The 13329-nt window shown below is 34.5% G+C and overlaps 1 protein-coding gene across 2 annotated transcripts in view; it reads left to right on the top strand.

Moving 5' to 3' along the window:
- Window positions 1-13329, top strand: part of G3bp1 (G3BP stress granule assembly factor 1) — a 31618-nt gene that overhangs the window by 14859 nt on the left and 3430 nt on the right. For both annotated transcript variants that reach the window (XM_046446399.2, XM_058579912.1), the window contains exons 2-9: window positions 2449-2561; window positions 5141-5222; window positions 5686-5859; window positions 8851-8941; window positions 9880-9973; window positions 11786-11987; window positions 12821-12922; window positions 13134-13245. In XM_046446399.2, the coding sequence (XP_046302355.1) occupies window positions 2467-2561; window positions 5141-5222; window positions 5686-5859; window positions 8851-8941; window positions 9880-9973; window positions 11786-11987; window positions 12821-12922; window positions 13134-13245 (952 nt within the window). In that variant the 5' untranslated portion in view covers window positions 2449-2466. The remainder of the gene's footprint in view (window positions 1-2448; window positions 2562-5140; window positions 5223-5685; window positions 5860-8850; window positions 8942-9879; window positions 9974-11785; window positions 11988-12820; window positions 12923-13133; window positions 13246-13329) is intronic.

Below are 13329 nucleotides of genomic sequence, written 5' to 3'. Positions count from 1 at the left end.
AAGAAAGGAAACCTTATTTTATATATAAATAGGTGAAATTGCTTTCGTGTAAGTGTGGCAAGGGGAAATCTAAATCTTGGAAACCACAGGCTATAGATAGATAACTAAGAATCTCTAATGTCCAGATATCTTTAAATTCTGGGATCTATAAGAAAACCTGAAATTATTTTATTTTTCAAATTTTTATTTTATTTTTTGATACTGGGGATTGAATCCAGAGGTACATGGATACATCCCCAGACCCCTTTTTTCAATTTTTAAATTTTGAGACAGAGTCTCACTAAGTTGCTCCGGGCCTTGACAAGTTGTTGAAGTTGGCTTTCTGCTTCTCAGCCTCCCACGCTACTGGGATATGTGTGTGCCACTAAGCCCCGCTGGAATTATTTTAGATCAAGAGACAGGTGAAGGATATGGCTCTCGTTCTGCTTCAGGTTGATAGTTTATTAGTTTAATACTTCAGTTCCAGAGTTTTGTTTCTGGTATCTTGATAACCATGCCTGAAGGCAATATATTTTCCTATTATGAAAGCTGATCCATGTTGAGGGACTGTAATTTGGGGAAAATGAAGAACAGTCTTAGGACTGATATAGATTTTGGTGAAGCAAGTAGTAAGTGGGGACAGCTCTTCAAGAATGATGCAAGAGCCATGTTCAGTGCTTGCTCCTTTCATCCTAGCTGCTTACGAGGTTGAGGTGGGAGGATTATTTGTCAAGGAGTTTGAGCTTGCACCAAGAGTTTGAGGCTAGCCTGAAAAACATAGCAAGATTATCTATTAAATAAACAAACAAACTAGATTTTAGGGCAAACAAATCGTTTATTCAGAAATTTATCAATCCATTTTGCTGTGCATGGTAGTATGCACCTTGTAATCCAGCAACTTGGGAGCTGAGGCAGGAAGGTCACAAGTTTTATGCTGCCTCTGCAACTTAAGACCTAGTCTAAAAAAATTGAAGAAAAGGGGCTGGGATGTAGATCAATGGTAGAGCACTTGACCTAGCATGTGCGCGTACATGGGTTCAGTCCCTTGTTCTGGGAAGGGGAAAAATCCATTTTGCCCATCTTTTTAAAATATAAAATAAAGTTCTTCTCCTTTTGCATATCATAATCAGGTTAATGTGTGTATATTTGTGTAAGTTGAGAATGGTTTTCTTTCCAGTTTTAAATAAAAAGTCAGAATATCAGATTTTTTCTGAAAGTCATTTTTGGTAATACTTGGCAATAATTGAGAACTTGATAAGTATCTAAATATTCATAGGTATTACCTGCAAACCTTCTTGATTATTTTGAGTAGTAGGAATTATTTTGCTGAGTAAAAACGTCTTGTTAACTTTATCCCATTTGATTTTTATAGTCTTTTTGTTTCCATTATTAGATGAGCTAATAAGTACATTTAGAAATCTTGATTTTAAAGTTTCTATTTTTTTTTTTTTTTAAAGAAAGAGTGGGAGAGAGAGAGAGAATTTTTTTAATATTTATTTTTTAGTTCTCGGCGGACACAACATCTTTGTATGTGGTGCTGAGGATTGAACCTGGGCCGCACGCATGCCAGGCGAGCGCGCTACCGCTTGAGCCACATCCCCAGCCCGAAAGTTTCTATTTTTTAATTGGTTTTATTTTTTAAATACATGACAGCAAAATGCATCATTATTACACATATATAGTTTCTATTTTTAAATAATATTAAAGGTTATCTGATTTAGATGGAGTTGAAGGTGTGATAGGTTGTACCTGGATGTTAAAGCCATGTTAAGGTTATTGTCCTTGAATCTTCTATTGCCACAATAAGAATGTGTTTATGATTTTGCAATTAGAATGCTGGTTTTTTCCCCTTCACTTTTTCTTTCATTTTATTTGTTTTAGTTGTAGATGGACACAATGCTTTTATTTATTTATTTTTTTTGTGGTGCTGAGGATCAAACCTAGGGCCTCACATGTGCTGGACAAGTGCTCTACCATTGAGCTATAGCCCCAGCCCCTTCCTCACATTATTTTATTGGTGCATTATAGATGCACATAATGACAGGATTAATTTCTACATATATGTACATGCATATAATACAGCATAGTTTTTTGTGTACTTACTAACTCAAGAAAATTATGGTAGGGTGTATATTGAGGTTATTTTATCCAGTTAAGGAAATTGAATTTTGGGAACAATGGTGAATTCTTTTTTATTTTTAAAAAGTTTTTTAATATTTATGTTTTAATTATGGTTGGACACAATGTCTTTATTTTCATGTGGTGCTGAAGATCGAACCCAGTGCCTCCCTCATGCTAGGCAAGTGCTTTACCTTAGAGCCACAACCCCAGCCCCAGTGGTGAATTCTTCATAGTGACTTTTCCTTCACATATGTTCATCTGATTTTAGTAAATTTGAATGTGTAAAATGTCACCTGGTATGTGTGGGTTTTGTTTTTTTAATGTTTATCCCCATCCCTACCCCCCCAGGTTGAATTGACCAAAGCAATGGTTATGGAGAAGCCTAGTCCCCTGCTGGTCGGGCGGGAGTTTGTGAGACAGTATTACACACTGCTGAACCAGGCCCCAGACATGCTACATAGGTAAGAAGTTATTAATCTAATTCTTTCTTTATAGTGTGTGGTGCTTATATGTGAGATTTTTCCATTCAGCAGCATATTTCTTATGAGGTTGTTGTGTAACAGTTCTTTTACATAAGTACCTGTAAGTACTGGATGTTAAAATTATAAAATTTAAAAGAATTTCTAAGTAGTATTTAAAAAGAACTATTAACTAAATTTTACAAATGTTATAATCTCACTTATTAAGACTATATTTAAGAAGATCTAGGTTCAGTGGTAGAGCGCTTGCCTTAGCATATAAGAGGCCATCAGTTTGATTCCTAGCATTGCAAAAACCAGAAAAACAAAAACAAATTGTGAAAATATTTGGTAATAGCATACTAAAATCTTTTTTTTGTATATGCAAACATGTTTTAATAAACTCTGTTAACAAATTCTTGTAGCTTATTTTGCTTGGTAATCTAAGGTCATCTTTAATGGTAGTACATGTAATTCACTTAATTTTAGTGATGACAGATTATTTTATAGAGATGTAGTATGTTTTAATTTCCTAATGATGTAGGGTGCTTCCAGTATATCCTTTTATAAACAGTGTTACATTATACAAAACTATTGATGTGGACTTGTTAGAATAATTTCATATAATTTCCAAAATGTATATTTGTTTGGCCAGAACTGTTTTTTCCTTTGTACGGTGGCCAACTTACATATTCAATATTACATGGTTATGAGGAAAATTTACAGATTGGTTTTTTGTTTTGGTAGTGGAGATTGAACTCAGGAGTACCTAACCACTGAGCCACATCCCCAGCCCTTTTTATTTTTTGAGATAGGGTCTTGTTAAGTTGCTTAGAACCTCAGTAAGTTGCTGAGGTTGGCTTTGAACTCTTGATCTCTGTCTCAAGCCTCCCAGGCCTCTGAGATTACAGGTGTGTGCCAATGTGCCTGGTTTATAAATTCATTCTTTTTTTTTTTTGATGGTGGTGTTGGGGATTGAACCAGGGCCTTGTGCATGTGAGGCAAGCACTCTACCAACTGGGCTATATCCCCAGCCCCTATAAATTCATCCTTTTTAAAAATTTCTTTTAGTTGTAGATGGACACAATACCTTTGTTTTGTTTATTTTTTTATGGTGCTAAGGATCAAACCCAGTTCCTCACATGTGCAAGGCAAGATCTCTACCTCTGAGCCACAACCCCTGCCCTATAAATTCATTCTTTTTTTTTTTTAATATTTATTTTTTTTTTTAGTTTTCGGCAGACACAACATCTTTATTTGTATGTGGTGCTGAGGATCGAACCCAGGCCGCACGCATGTCAGGCGAGCGCGTTACCGCTTGAGCCACATCCCCAGCCCTAAATTCAGTCTTAATACCTGGCTTGGCTTTACACTGAAAATGGAAACAAATTTTTTTTTAAGGTTTTATCATTTCCAAGCACTTTATACTTTACCTACAAAAACTTTTCAGTAAGGCATTAAGGTATTAACTTCACTTTGTGGATGTAGAAGCTCAGAGAAGTTAAAAATTTGCTAGTATTATTCTCATGTCTATTAAGTGGTAGAACAAGTCCCCAAATCGGTTTTTATTCTTCCTGTTCATTGTTTTATGAAAGTTTTATTATTTTCTGTCCTTAGAAGTTAGTTAAACTTGGAGTTTAAAAAGAAGCAAGAATTTAAAGAAACTAATCAAATGCATTAATGTATTTTCTTGTCAATATTGTCATTCTAAGGCTGTTTTTTTCCTTCCCACTTTTTTTTTTTTAAATTTCTGAAGTACGTAGGCACATCTTAGAATGAAAAGTGGCTTAGCCAGTAGTGAATGGATTCTGACACATGTACATCTTCTTAGTAGTTTTAAAAGGAAGACTTATTCTAGTGATTCCAGACCTATTCCTTTTTTGGGGGTTGGGGAGTGGAGTCAGGATATAAAAATAATATGTATGGGCTTATTTATTCAAAAAATATACTTATCTGGAAGACAGATAACAAAAAATATTTAATAGTGATTTTTGCCTAGTTTGGGGACATTTGTGTGTGTGTGTATGGTAGAATATTGTTGTAGTGAAAATGGTATTTGAAGATACAGATGAACGAAAACTACAGGAAATTAAAAGTTCTTACTGCATCAGCAGAAATTGTTAAAAACTTCTAAAACTGCCTGTGTGAGTTTGCAAGTAATTAATAGGAACTGCTCATATGCATTCTGAAATCTAAAAGGACTCATCAAGCCTACGGAGAATGTGGCTGTCCCCAGCCCAACTGCTGTTTTCTTCCTCCTAGTGAAAACAGAATCTTAAGTTTAAGTGACTGATCTTTCTGACATGAACTGTAAGATCTTTTCCAACATGATAATCCTGAAATGCGGAAGTTACCACTTGGAAAATAAGTGTTCTGCCTCACTTAACCAAATCCATTCCTATTCAGAAAATGTTAACTGAATGGCATGGAGGGGATGGATAGATGATTGCATATAGATAAAGAAAGAAAACACATTCCTGCCTTCAATAATCAGCCAGTGAAGTAGATTTATAATGTGAAAAATAAATACTTACTGTTAGGGTACTTAAAGATAGAAAATAAATTATCTTCCTGTGATACAGATTTTATGGAAAGAACTCTTCCTATGTTCATGGGGGATTGGATTCAAATGGAAAGCCAGCAGATGCAGTCTATGGACAGAAAGTAAGTACAAGTTTTATTTGGGTCTGGAAGTATCTAGAAACCAACCTATAATAAAGTTGAGGTAGATACATGCTTAGTACATTTGATAATACTGAAAGATTGAATTTTTCAACATTGTAATAGAAGTTTAGGTAGTTACTATTTTATAAATATGATAGTTGTTGAATGGCCTGTGATTTTCATTTGTTCACATTGGATGATATATTCTGAATGCTTTGTATGTTAGAATATAGTTGCTTTTAGCCTGGGATCATGTTTTCTAAGCTTTTAAAAGTGTTAATCCAGGACATTTATTTTAAAGGATTCAAGTCAACTCACTGGGAATAGAGTAATAAAAAAAAAAAAAAACTCTTGTTGTAACTTAAACATGTATATACTCTTTTATCTATGTTGTGTTAGGAAATTTGGGGATATTTTGAAGGTGTAAAATTGAAGGCATTAACTACTGGCCTTGATTCCTTAGGAAATTCACAGGAAGGTGATGTCACAAAACTTCACCAACTGCCACACTAAGATTCGCCATGTTGATGCTCATGCTACTCTAAATGATGGTGTGGTGGTCCAGGTGATGGGTCTTTTATCAAACAACAACCAGGCTTTGCGGAGATTCATGCAAACATTTGTCCTTGCCCCGGAGGTATGTTTAGTAGTGAAATAATGTGGGGAAAAAATGAAAGGTTTTGCATATCTTTAAATTGTTTTTGAACTTTCAAACATTGAGTTGTCAGAATAGTGCAGCAATGCTTATGTAAACCTTACCTATAGCTATAGAGTTACTGTCAATACTTGCCCACTTATGGTGGGTTGTGTTTTTTTTTTTTTTTTTTTTTTTGTAATGCTGGAAATTGAACACAGGGCTTTGCCCATGCTAGTCAAGCACTCTATTATTGCACTACATCTCCAGCCTATAATTTTTTTTTTTAGGTATCCCTAAAAAGGTTTCCTCTTCTAAATCATTTGAAAAGAAGTTTAAGACATTTCTAGTCATGCTCAGATGCTTATGTGGGCATTTATTTTCTTTTTTCTTTCTTTTTGTTTTAAATACTTGCATGTTGATTTTGTTCTTCCTTTTGTGGTGCTGGGGGAAGAACCCAGGTCTTTGCTTGTGTTAGGCAAGGGATTTACCACACAACCTTCCCAGCTTAAGTGGGCAATTTCTAAGAATAAGGAATTCTGTCCTGTAATCATAGTGCAGTAATTAAATTCAGGAAATATTGATGTAATGTTACTATCATTCTGTAGTCCATATTTGAATTTCAGAAAACACACCAATATTGAACTTCATGGTGATTTTTTTTTTTTTTCCAGGTCCAAGATTCAATACACAGATATACATTGCTTTTAGCTATAATGTGTCTCTAGTCTCTTAATGTGTAGTAGTTTCTTTTTTTTTTTTTTTAATATTTATTTTTTAGTTTTTGGTGGACACAGCATCTTTATTTTATTTGTATGTGGTGCTGAGGATCGAACCCAGCGCCCCACGCATGCCAGGCAAGCACGCTACCGCTTGAGCCACATCCCCAGCCCCTGTAGTAGTTTCTTAATCTTTTATTTTTCATGGCAGTGATGTTTTTCGAGAACGGTCATGTTATTTTGTAAACACTTCTTACTTAAGTATCTTTTAGTACCTCAAAGAGGCATATGATGTCATTTAGTTTTTTTTTTTGTTTGTTTTAAGATGGGCAGGGGAGGAGGAGTCTTTCAATTTTTTATATATTTTAGTTGCTGGACCTTTATTTTATTAGTTTGTATGCGGTGCTGAGAATTGAACCTAGTGCTTCACACATGCCAGGCAGGTGCTCTACCACTGAGCCACAACCCCAGCCCTGTTATTTACTTTTATTAATGATGTTAACCTTATGTAAGGTGATGTTCACTAGGTTTTGCTACTGTGTTGTTAAGTATTTTTCCTTTTCTGATTTATGCATTGTGCAGATTGTTTTGAGATTTGTATCCTGTTACTTATCAACTTGTATGCTAACTTTAGCAATCATTGATTTTTGGTTGAAATCAGTTGCTATTTTGATGGTGACAAATTGAGTTTATCTAATCCCCTATTAGTTGGCATCCTGCTATAAAGGACTTTCTCTTTCTTATCTGTTAATCATTTGTAGATTTTTAGTTTATTTAATGAGTTGTAATCTGTTACTGTCTTGTGTAAAATGTTCCAGATCCAAGCAGAGGGAACCCCTTCAAGCTTCTTTTGTGTCTTTTTTGTTTGTTTATTTTTTGAGGGGGGTCCACTTTGTAACATTGTGGAGCAAAATGTTCTGGGCTCAGCTTGCACAGACCCTGCTTTAGCACAATTCTAGAATCAGCTGTTTCTTCAAGGAACCCTAGTTCTTTGTAGTTAGGCTTATCATGAAAGTCTTCCAGATTGATCACAGTCAAGAATCCTGTCTGCTTAAATATGTAGAAGTGGCTCATTAAAAACTTGATGAAAAAATGACCATTATTTTTTAGTATTAAAATCTTTAAAATAATTTTTAATATTTAGAATAATAAATGCAATACTATATTTTTACTGAGAAGAGAATATTTTTGTCTATTTGAAAAAGTTACATGAAATCATTTTAGTCATCTTTTAAATGGAGGGTTATATTGAAGGGTAAAGATTTGAAGGACTTCTATTCTAGCCAGGTATAGTGAGTGATATACACCTGTAATCCCAGCTGTTCAGAAGGCTGAAGCCAAAGTATCATAAGTTCAAAGCCAGCCTCAGCAACTTAGCGAGGCCCTAAGCAACTCATAAGACACCATCTCTAAATGAGATATAAAAAGGAGCCTAGGATATGGCTCACTGGTTAAGTGCCCCTGTTTTTAATCTCCAGTACCCCCCCCCCCCAAAAAAAAAAAATATTTGAAGGACTTTTAAATGTGTGAAGAATTGCATTGGGGTGTATAGCTTTTTTTTTTTTCCCCCTTTAAAGGGAAAAGTTTATTTTAAATTTTTTATTCATTTTTATACATCAGACTCTAAAGGGATGACTCTTCTATGTTAACATAATGCATTGTTTTATAAACTTTGAGAACACATGCACTGAGGTATATATGTTGATCTTTTTTTATGGATGAGGGAACAGCTTTGAAATTGAGTAACTACTAAATAACATAACTGGATTTGGACTTGGATATGTCTTAGACATAATGTGAGCAATTTTTTTCCCCTTAGCTAAACCATCCTGGAATGTTAGAATGAATATTTTTGGATGCAGATATAGGGACTTTTAAATATCTAATTGCCTAATGATTTGAGGTGGTAGCTTTTGCATCTTACATACTTTAGAGTTTTTAATCTTTTTTTTTTGGTATTCATCTGGTGATGAGGATAAATGTTTTGAACAAATAAAATGTATTAGAATATAGTTTTTAAAATAACTGTAGTATAAAGCATGACTTTTTAATCTTGGTACTTTTGGTGTTTTGGGTTAACTAATTCTTTGTTTTGGGGGCTATCTTGTTCATCCCTGCACTCTGCTTAATAGTTGTAAAGTGATTGTACCAGTCATGAAAACTAAAATGTCTCCAGACATTGCCAAGTATCTCCTGCTAGTTTAGAACACTGGTGTAGTTATTTGGCTCTTTGAAAGTCTGTTGTATAAATTAAAACTTTTTGTTGGCATTGCAGGGCTCTGTTGCAAATAAATTCTATGTTCATAATGATATCTTCAGATACCAAGATGAGGTCTTTGGTGGCTTTGTCACTGAGCCTCAGGAGGGTAAGTAGTGAAGCACTGTACGTTACTTATCTAAACATTTTAAACAACATCTGATGGACCTTTAGGGAATAATGGGTTTATTGAATAGTTTTGTTGGTTCTTTATTGTGATTAAGTAGTATTTGTTAAGACAAGAAGAATCTCAGCTTTTACCCTTGTTGGATGCTAATTGATTAGCTTTTTTCATGGAGGTTGGGAGTCGACCTGACTCTAAGGTCAGAAGTAGATTATCATTCTCAGCAGCCAATAGTAGCATTTTTGCTTTAGTTCCCATAGGACCCCATGAAGAAGGTCTCATGATATATGCATTGCAGTGGGTTGTTAAAGGTGTGAAACCCTTATTTCAGGGAAACCAAATCTTTTCTAGGCAGTAACATGCCTCTCCTTTGCTCTTGAGGAATACTTTTTTCTAAGGCTGTTTGCTATACAAATATTCTTGAAAATTAGCCTGAAAGAAAGGATAGCTGTGGATTATGTGCAAAAGCAGACCAATGGATAGTGTTTGAATTTTATTACATGGCTCAGACTGTTCTAAGTGCTTTATATTTATTATGTAATATACACCTTATAGACAGTACTTTAGGTACTGTTTCTCCAATAAGTACATTAGGGTATTGAGATATACTAGTTTACCTAAGGTAGTGGTAGCTAGTAAGGTACATTAGATTATTGAAATATGACCTCATATTCTGTGTTAACCAAGACACTAATCTGTCCTTCAAATCTGTGTCATGATTTTATCAAATTGCCCTATGTATGTTTCCCTTTATGACCTCATTTTCTCTTTCTTTTATTTTTTTTTAAATAGTAGACATTGTTTTCCCATTCTCATCTTTATTGGTAAAATCAGTTTAAAAGATATGAATCTCCTGTAGTAGACATTATAATGAACTGAAAATTAGGTAAGCACAAATTATGTTTTAAATTTCTTTTCCTCAGAATCTGAGGAAGAAGTAGAGGAGCCTGAAGAAAGACAGCAAACACCTGAGGTGGTACCTGATGATTCTGGAACTTTCTATGATCAGACTGTCAGGTAAGGAAATTTTTGTTTACATGTCCAGGGCTACATAAGAAATTGCATTATCTGTCTCTTTGTTAGAGAGCAATCATACCTTCTCAGATTTGATATCAAATTATAATTTTCTAGAAGAATGATTTGGCTTTGGTATCTCTGACAAAATGAAAAAAAATGAATAGTAGAGTGTTCTATGAGGACTGTTTGAATAGTACCTATCAGTTACTTTTTGGTTTAGTTTTTTCTTGGTGATAAGTACAAATTTTTGAATATTTCTTATCAATAGTTCACTAAATCAAGGTATTTCATTAAATGCTTTTGGGGAAATATAAAGTGTTAAGTACTGAGTAACCAGGTATAAATTAAAATATGTGAACTAAGTAGAAATAAAGAATTTTACCACCTCAGATGCCAAATATGTCATTATATTTTAGGGTTTTTTATTTTTGTGCTTGGGACAGAAATGTGTTTGATAGGGATTGAAATGATGTTGCCATGAGACATCCTAAATGTTATATTCAGTGCTTAATATTAATTAATGTCAAAAAATTATAATAAATATTTTCAGTTGTTTATCAAAATGTGATGATGGTCTAACAATATTACTCACTTGGATTGCTGGTTAAAAATGAAGATTTGTGGTCATGCCACAAATCTGCTGAATTAGAATTTCAGGAGGAAAAACACCTGCAGTTTTTAAAAAAATATGTATTTATTTATTTATTGTAGTTGTAGATGGAGAGAATGCCTTTATTTTATTTGTTTATTTTTATGTGGCGTTAAGGATCCAACCCAGTGCCTCACAGATGCTAAGCAAGTGCTCTGCCACTGAGCTACAGCCTCAGCATACACTTGCAGTTTTAACAGCATTACTAGTGATTTATGTGGAAATTTAATAACTGTTCTGAATTACAACTATCTTTATTTCTCCTAAAATTTCTTATGTGTTTTTATGAGAGTTTAAGTATGAGGTGTTAAGTATGAGGTACAGTTGTCTTAACAAGGTGCACATAGATGTATGAAAGATCTCTAGAACTTTTCATTCAATGTGCAAAACAAACTATAGATTTTAAGAACAGCAACTTCCTCTTTCCCTCTTCCCCCAGCCCATTAGGTATGAGAGATTTTGTGATGTGTGATAAGTAAATGGCAATACTTTTAGAATTTCTATAGGATGAGAAAATTTTTCATTTGTTTTGAATGAATTTGAGCAAATATTTTGGCTTGAATTTGAGCAAATAACTTTTTAAACTTGCTTCTTTTTAAATATTTATTAATTATTAATAATTATAATTATTAATATTTATAATCTATTTTTATGTGGTGCTGAGGATCGAACCCGAGCTAGGCGAGTGAGCCACAACCACTGAGCCACAACCCCAGCCCCCTAAACTTGCTTCTTTTATCTTTTTTGAAAAGAGGGATACATTTTTATTTTTTTTGTGCTGGAGATACAACCCAGGCCTTGCTCATCCTATGCGTGTGCTTCACCATCAAGCTCTAGCCTCCTCCCTGAGAGAAGTTTTTTCCATGGTTAATATATTATTAAGAATTTCTGCCAGATGCTGTGCCACATGTCTAATTCCAGTGGCCTGGGAGGCTGAGGCAGGAGGATTGTAAGTTCAAAGGCAGCCTCAGCAAATTAGTGAGACAATAAGCAACTCATTGAGACCCTGTCTCTAAATAAAATGTAAAAAAGGCTGAGGATGTGGCTCAGTGTTTAAGCTCCTCTGGTTCAATCCCTGGTATCCCCCCCCCCAAAAAAAAAAAAAAAAAGAATTTCTAAGTCGGTGGAGGCAGAATTATATTTCTCAAATTTTCCTGTGAAAGCAATGACTTGGAAGAACATTTAGAGGAGCCTGTTGCTGAACCAGAGCCTGATCCTGAACCAGAACCAGAGCAAGAACCCGCATCTGAAATCCAAGAGGAAAAGTCTGAGCCGGTATTAGAAGAACCTGCTCCTGAGGATGCTCAGAAGAGTTCTTCTCCAGCACCTACAGATATAGCTCAAACAGTACAGGAAGACTTGAGGGTAAGGAACATGTCTTCATCTTTATTCTATTTTTACTTTTTAAAAAACTCTTTTCTCCTTTTTTAGTTGCTTTGTTAACCTTGTTGATGCATTTCCTATTGGTTTAGGGAAATTTCTTACATACTAGGCCATGTCTCAGATAAGAGACATGATGCCTGTCACTTTGTAACATCAAAAGAAATGGCCTGTGGTTCCCACCCCCTCAAAGGTAGCTTGAATGCCTCTTAGATATTCAAATGGTAAGTTCCATTTTTGTCAGTCATTATCAACAATCTCTAGTCTTTTGATACTTCATCTTTTTTTTTTAGTGGTGGAATTGGGGATTGAACCCATGGACGCTTTTACCCATGGAGGTGCATTCCTAGCTGTTTTTGTTTATTCATTTATTTATTTATTTTGAGACAGGATCCCATTAAGTTGTTGAGACTGGCCTCAAACTTAGTGATCCTTCTTAAATTGTAAATCATTATTTTAGTATTATAGCACAATATAAATGCAAACATCAGTTTAATGAAAATAACAGTGAAATCTAGTTGAGGATTATCCATGTACATATATGATGTGTGTGTGTGAGTGTGTGTATATATCTTCAGATTGACTAAAAGTAGTTTCTTTATCCCTAATCTTTTCATCTTTGACTTTAACTTGATCATTAGTTCAAGGAGTTTTAGTTCTAAATTTGTGAGTAGATGAAGGAAAGAAATTGCAAGATGTTTATAATCTCCATTCTATCTATGAGAATATGATACATACATTATGCACAGGAAATCAAAAGTTGATAGCTTTTATGTTGTTTTGATAAGTAATGTAATCATGTAACATTGGTCCCTTAGACATTTTCTTGGGCATCTGTGACCAGTAAGAACCTTCCTCCCAGTGGAGCTGTTCCTGTTACTGGAATACCACCTCACGTAGTTAAAGTACCAGCTTCACAGGTAAGGCTCTGACTGGAGGCAAATTAATACGACTCAACAGAGGTTTAGAGAACAGGAACTGGCATATAGTTGTTTTTTAATGATTTTTTTTTTTTTTTTTGAGGGAACTGTCATATTTTACTTTGAACCTTATTGTTAGTTTAAAAAGTTCACAGGAAAAAATATGAGCCTGCTTTGTTTTTAGACAAAACTTAACTTGTAAATATTTTAGCCCCGTCCAGAGTCTAAGCCTGAATCTCAGATTCCACCACAGAGGCCTCAGAGGGATCAACGAGTACGAGAGCAACGAATAAATATTCCTCCTCAGAGGGGACCCAGACCAAGTAAGAGCTGAATTGGGTAATTTCTCTAGTTTGTGTGATTTTGAGATGACAACTTGGGAGACATTGATATTTTAGTATTTTTTA

This window comes from Marmota monax, unplaced genomic scaffold, assembly GCF_021218885.2.
Source record: "Marmota monax isolate L192 unplaced genomic scaffold, Marmota_monax_Labrador192_F-V1.1 WCK01_AAM20220418_F8-fsc00188, whole genome shotgun sequence".
NCBI classification, from domain to species: Eukaryota; Metazoa; Chordata; class Mammalia; order Rodentia; family Sciuridae; genus Marmota; species Marmota monax.
This window is presented reverse-complemented; position numbering and strand designations above follow the sequence as displayed.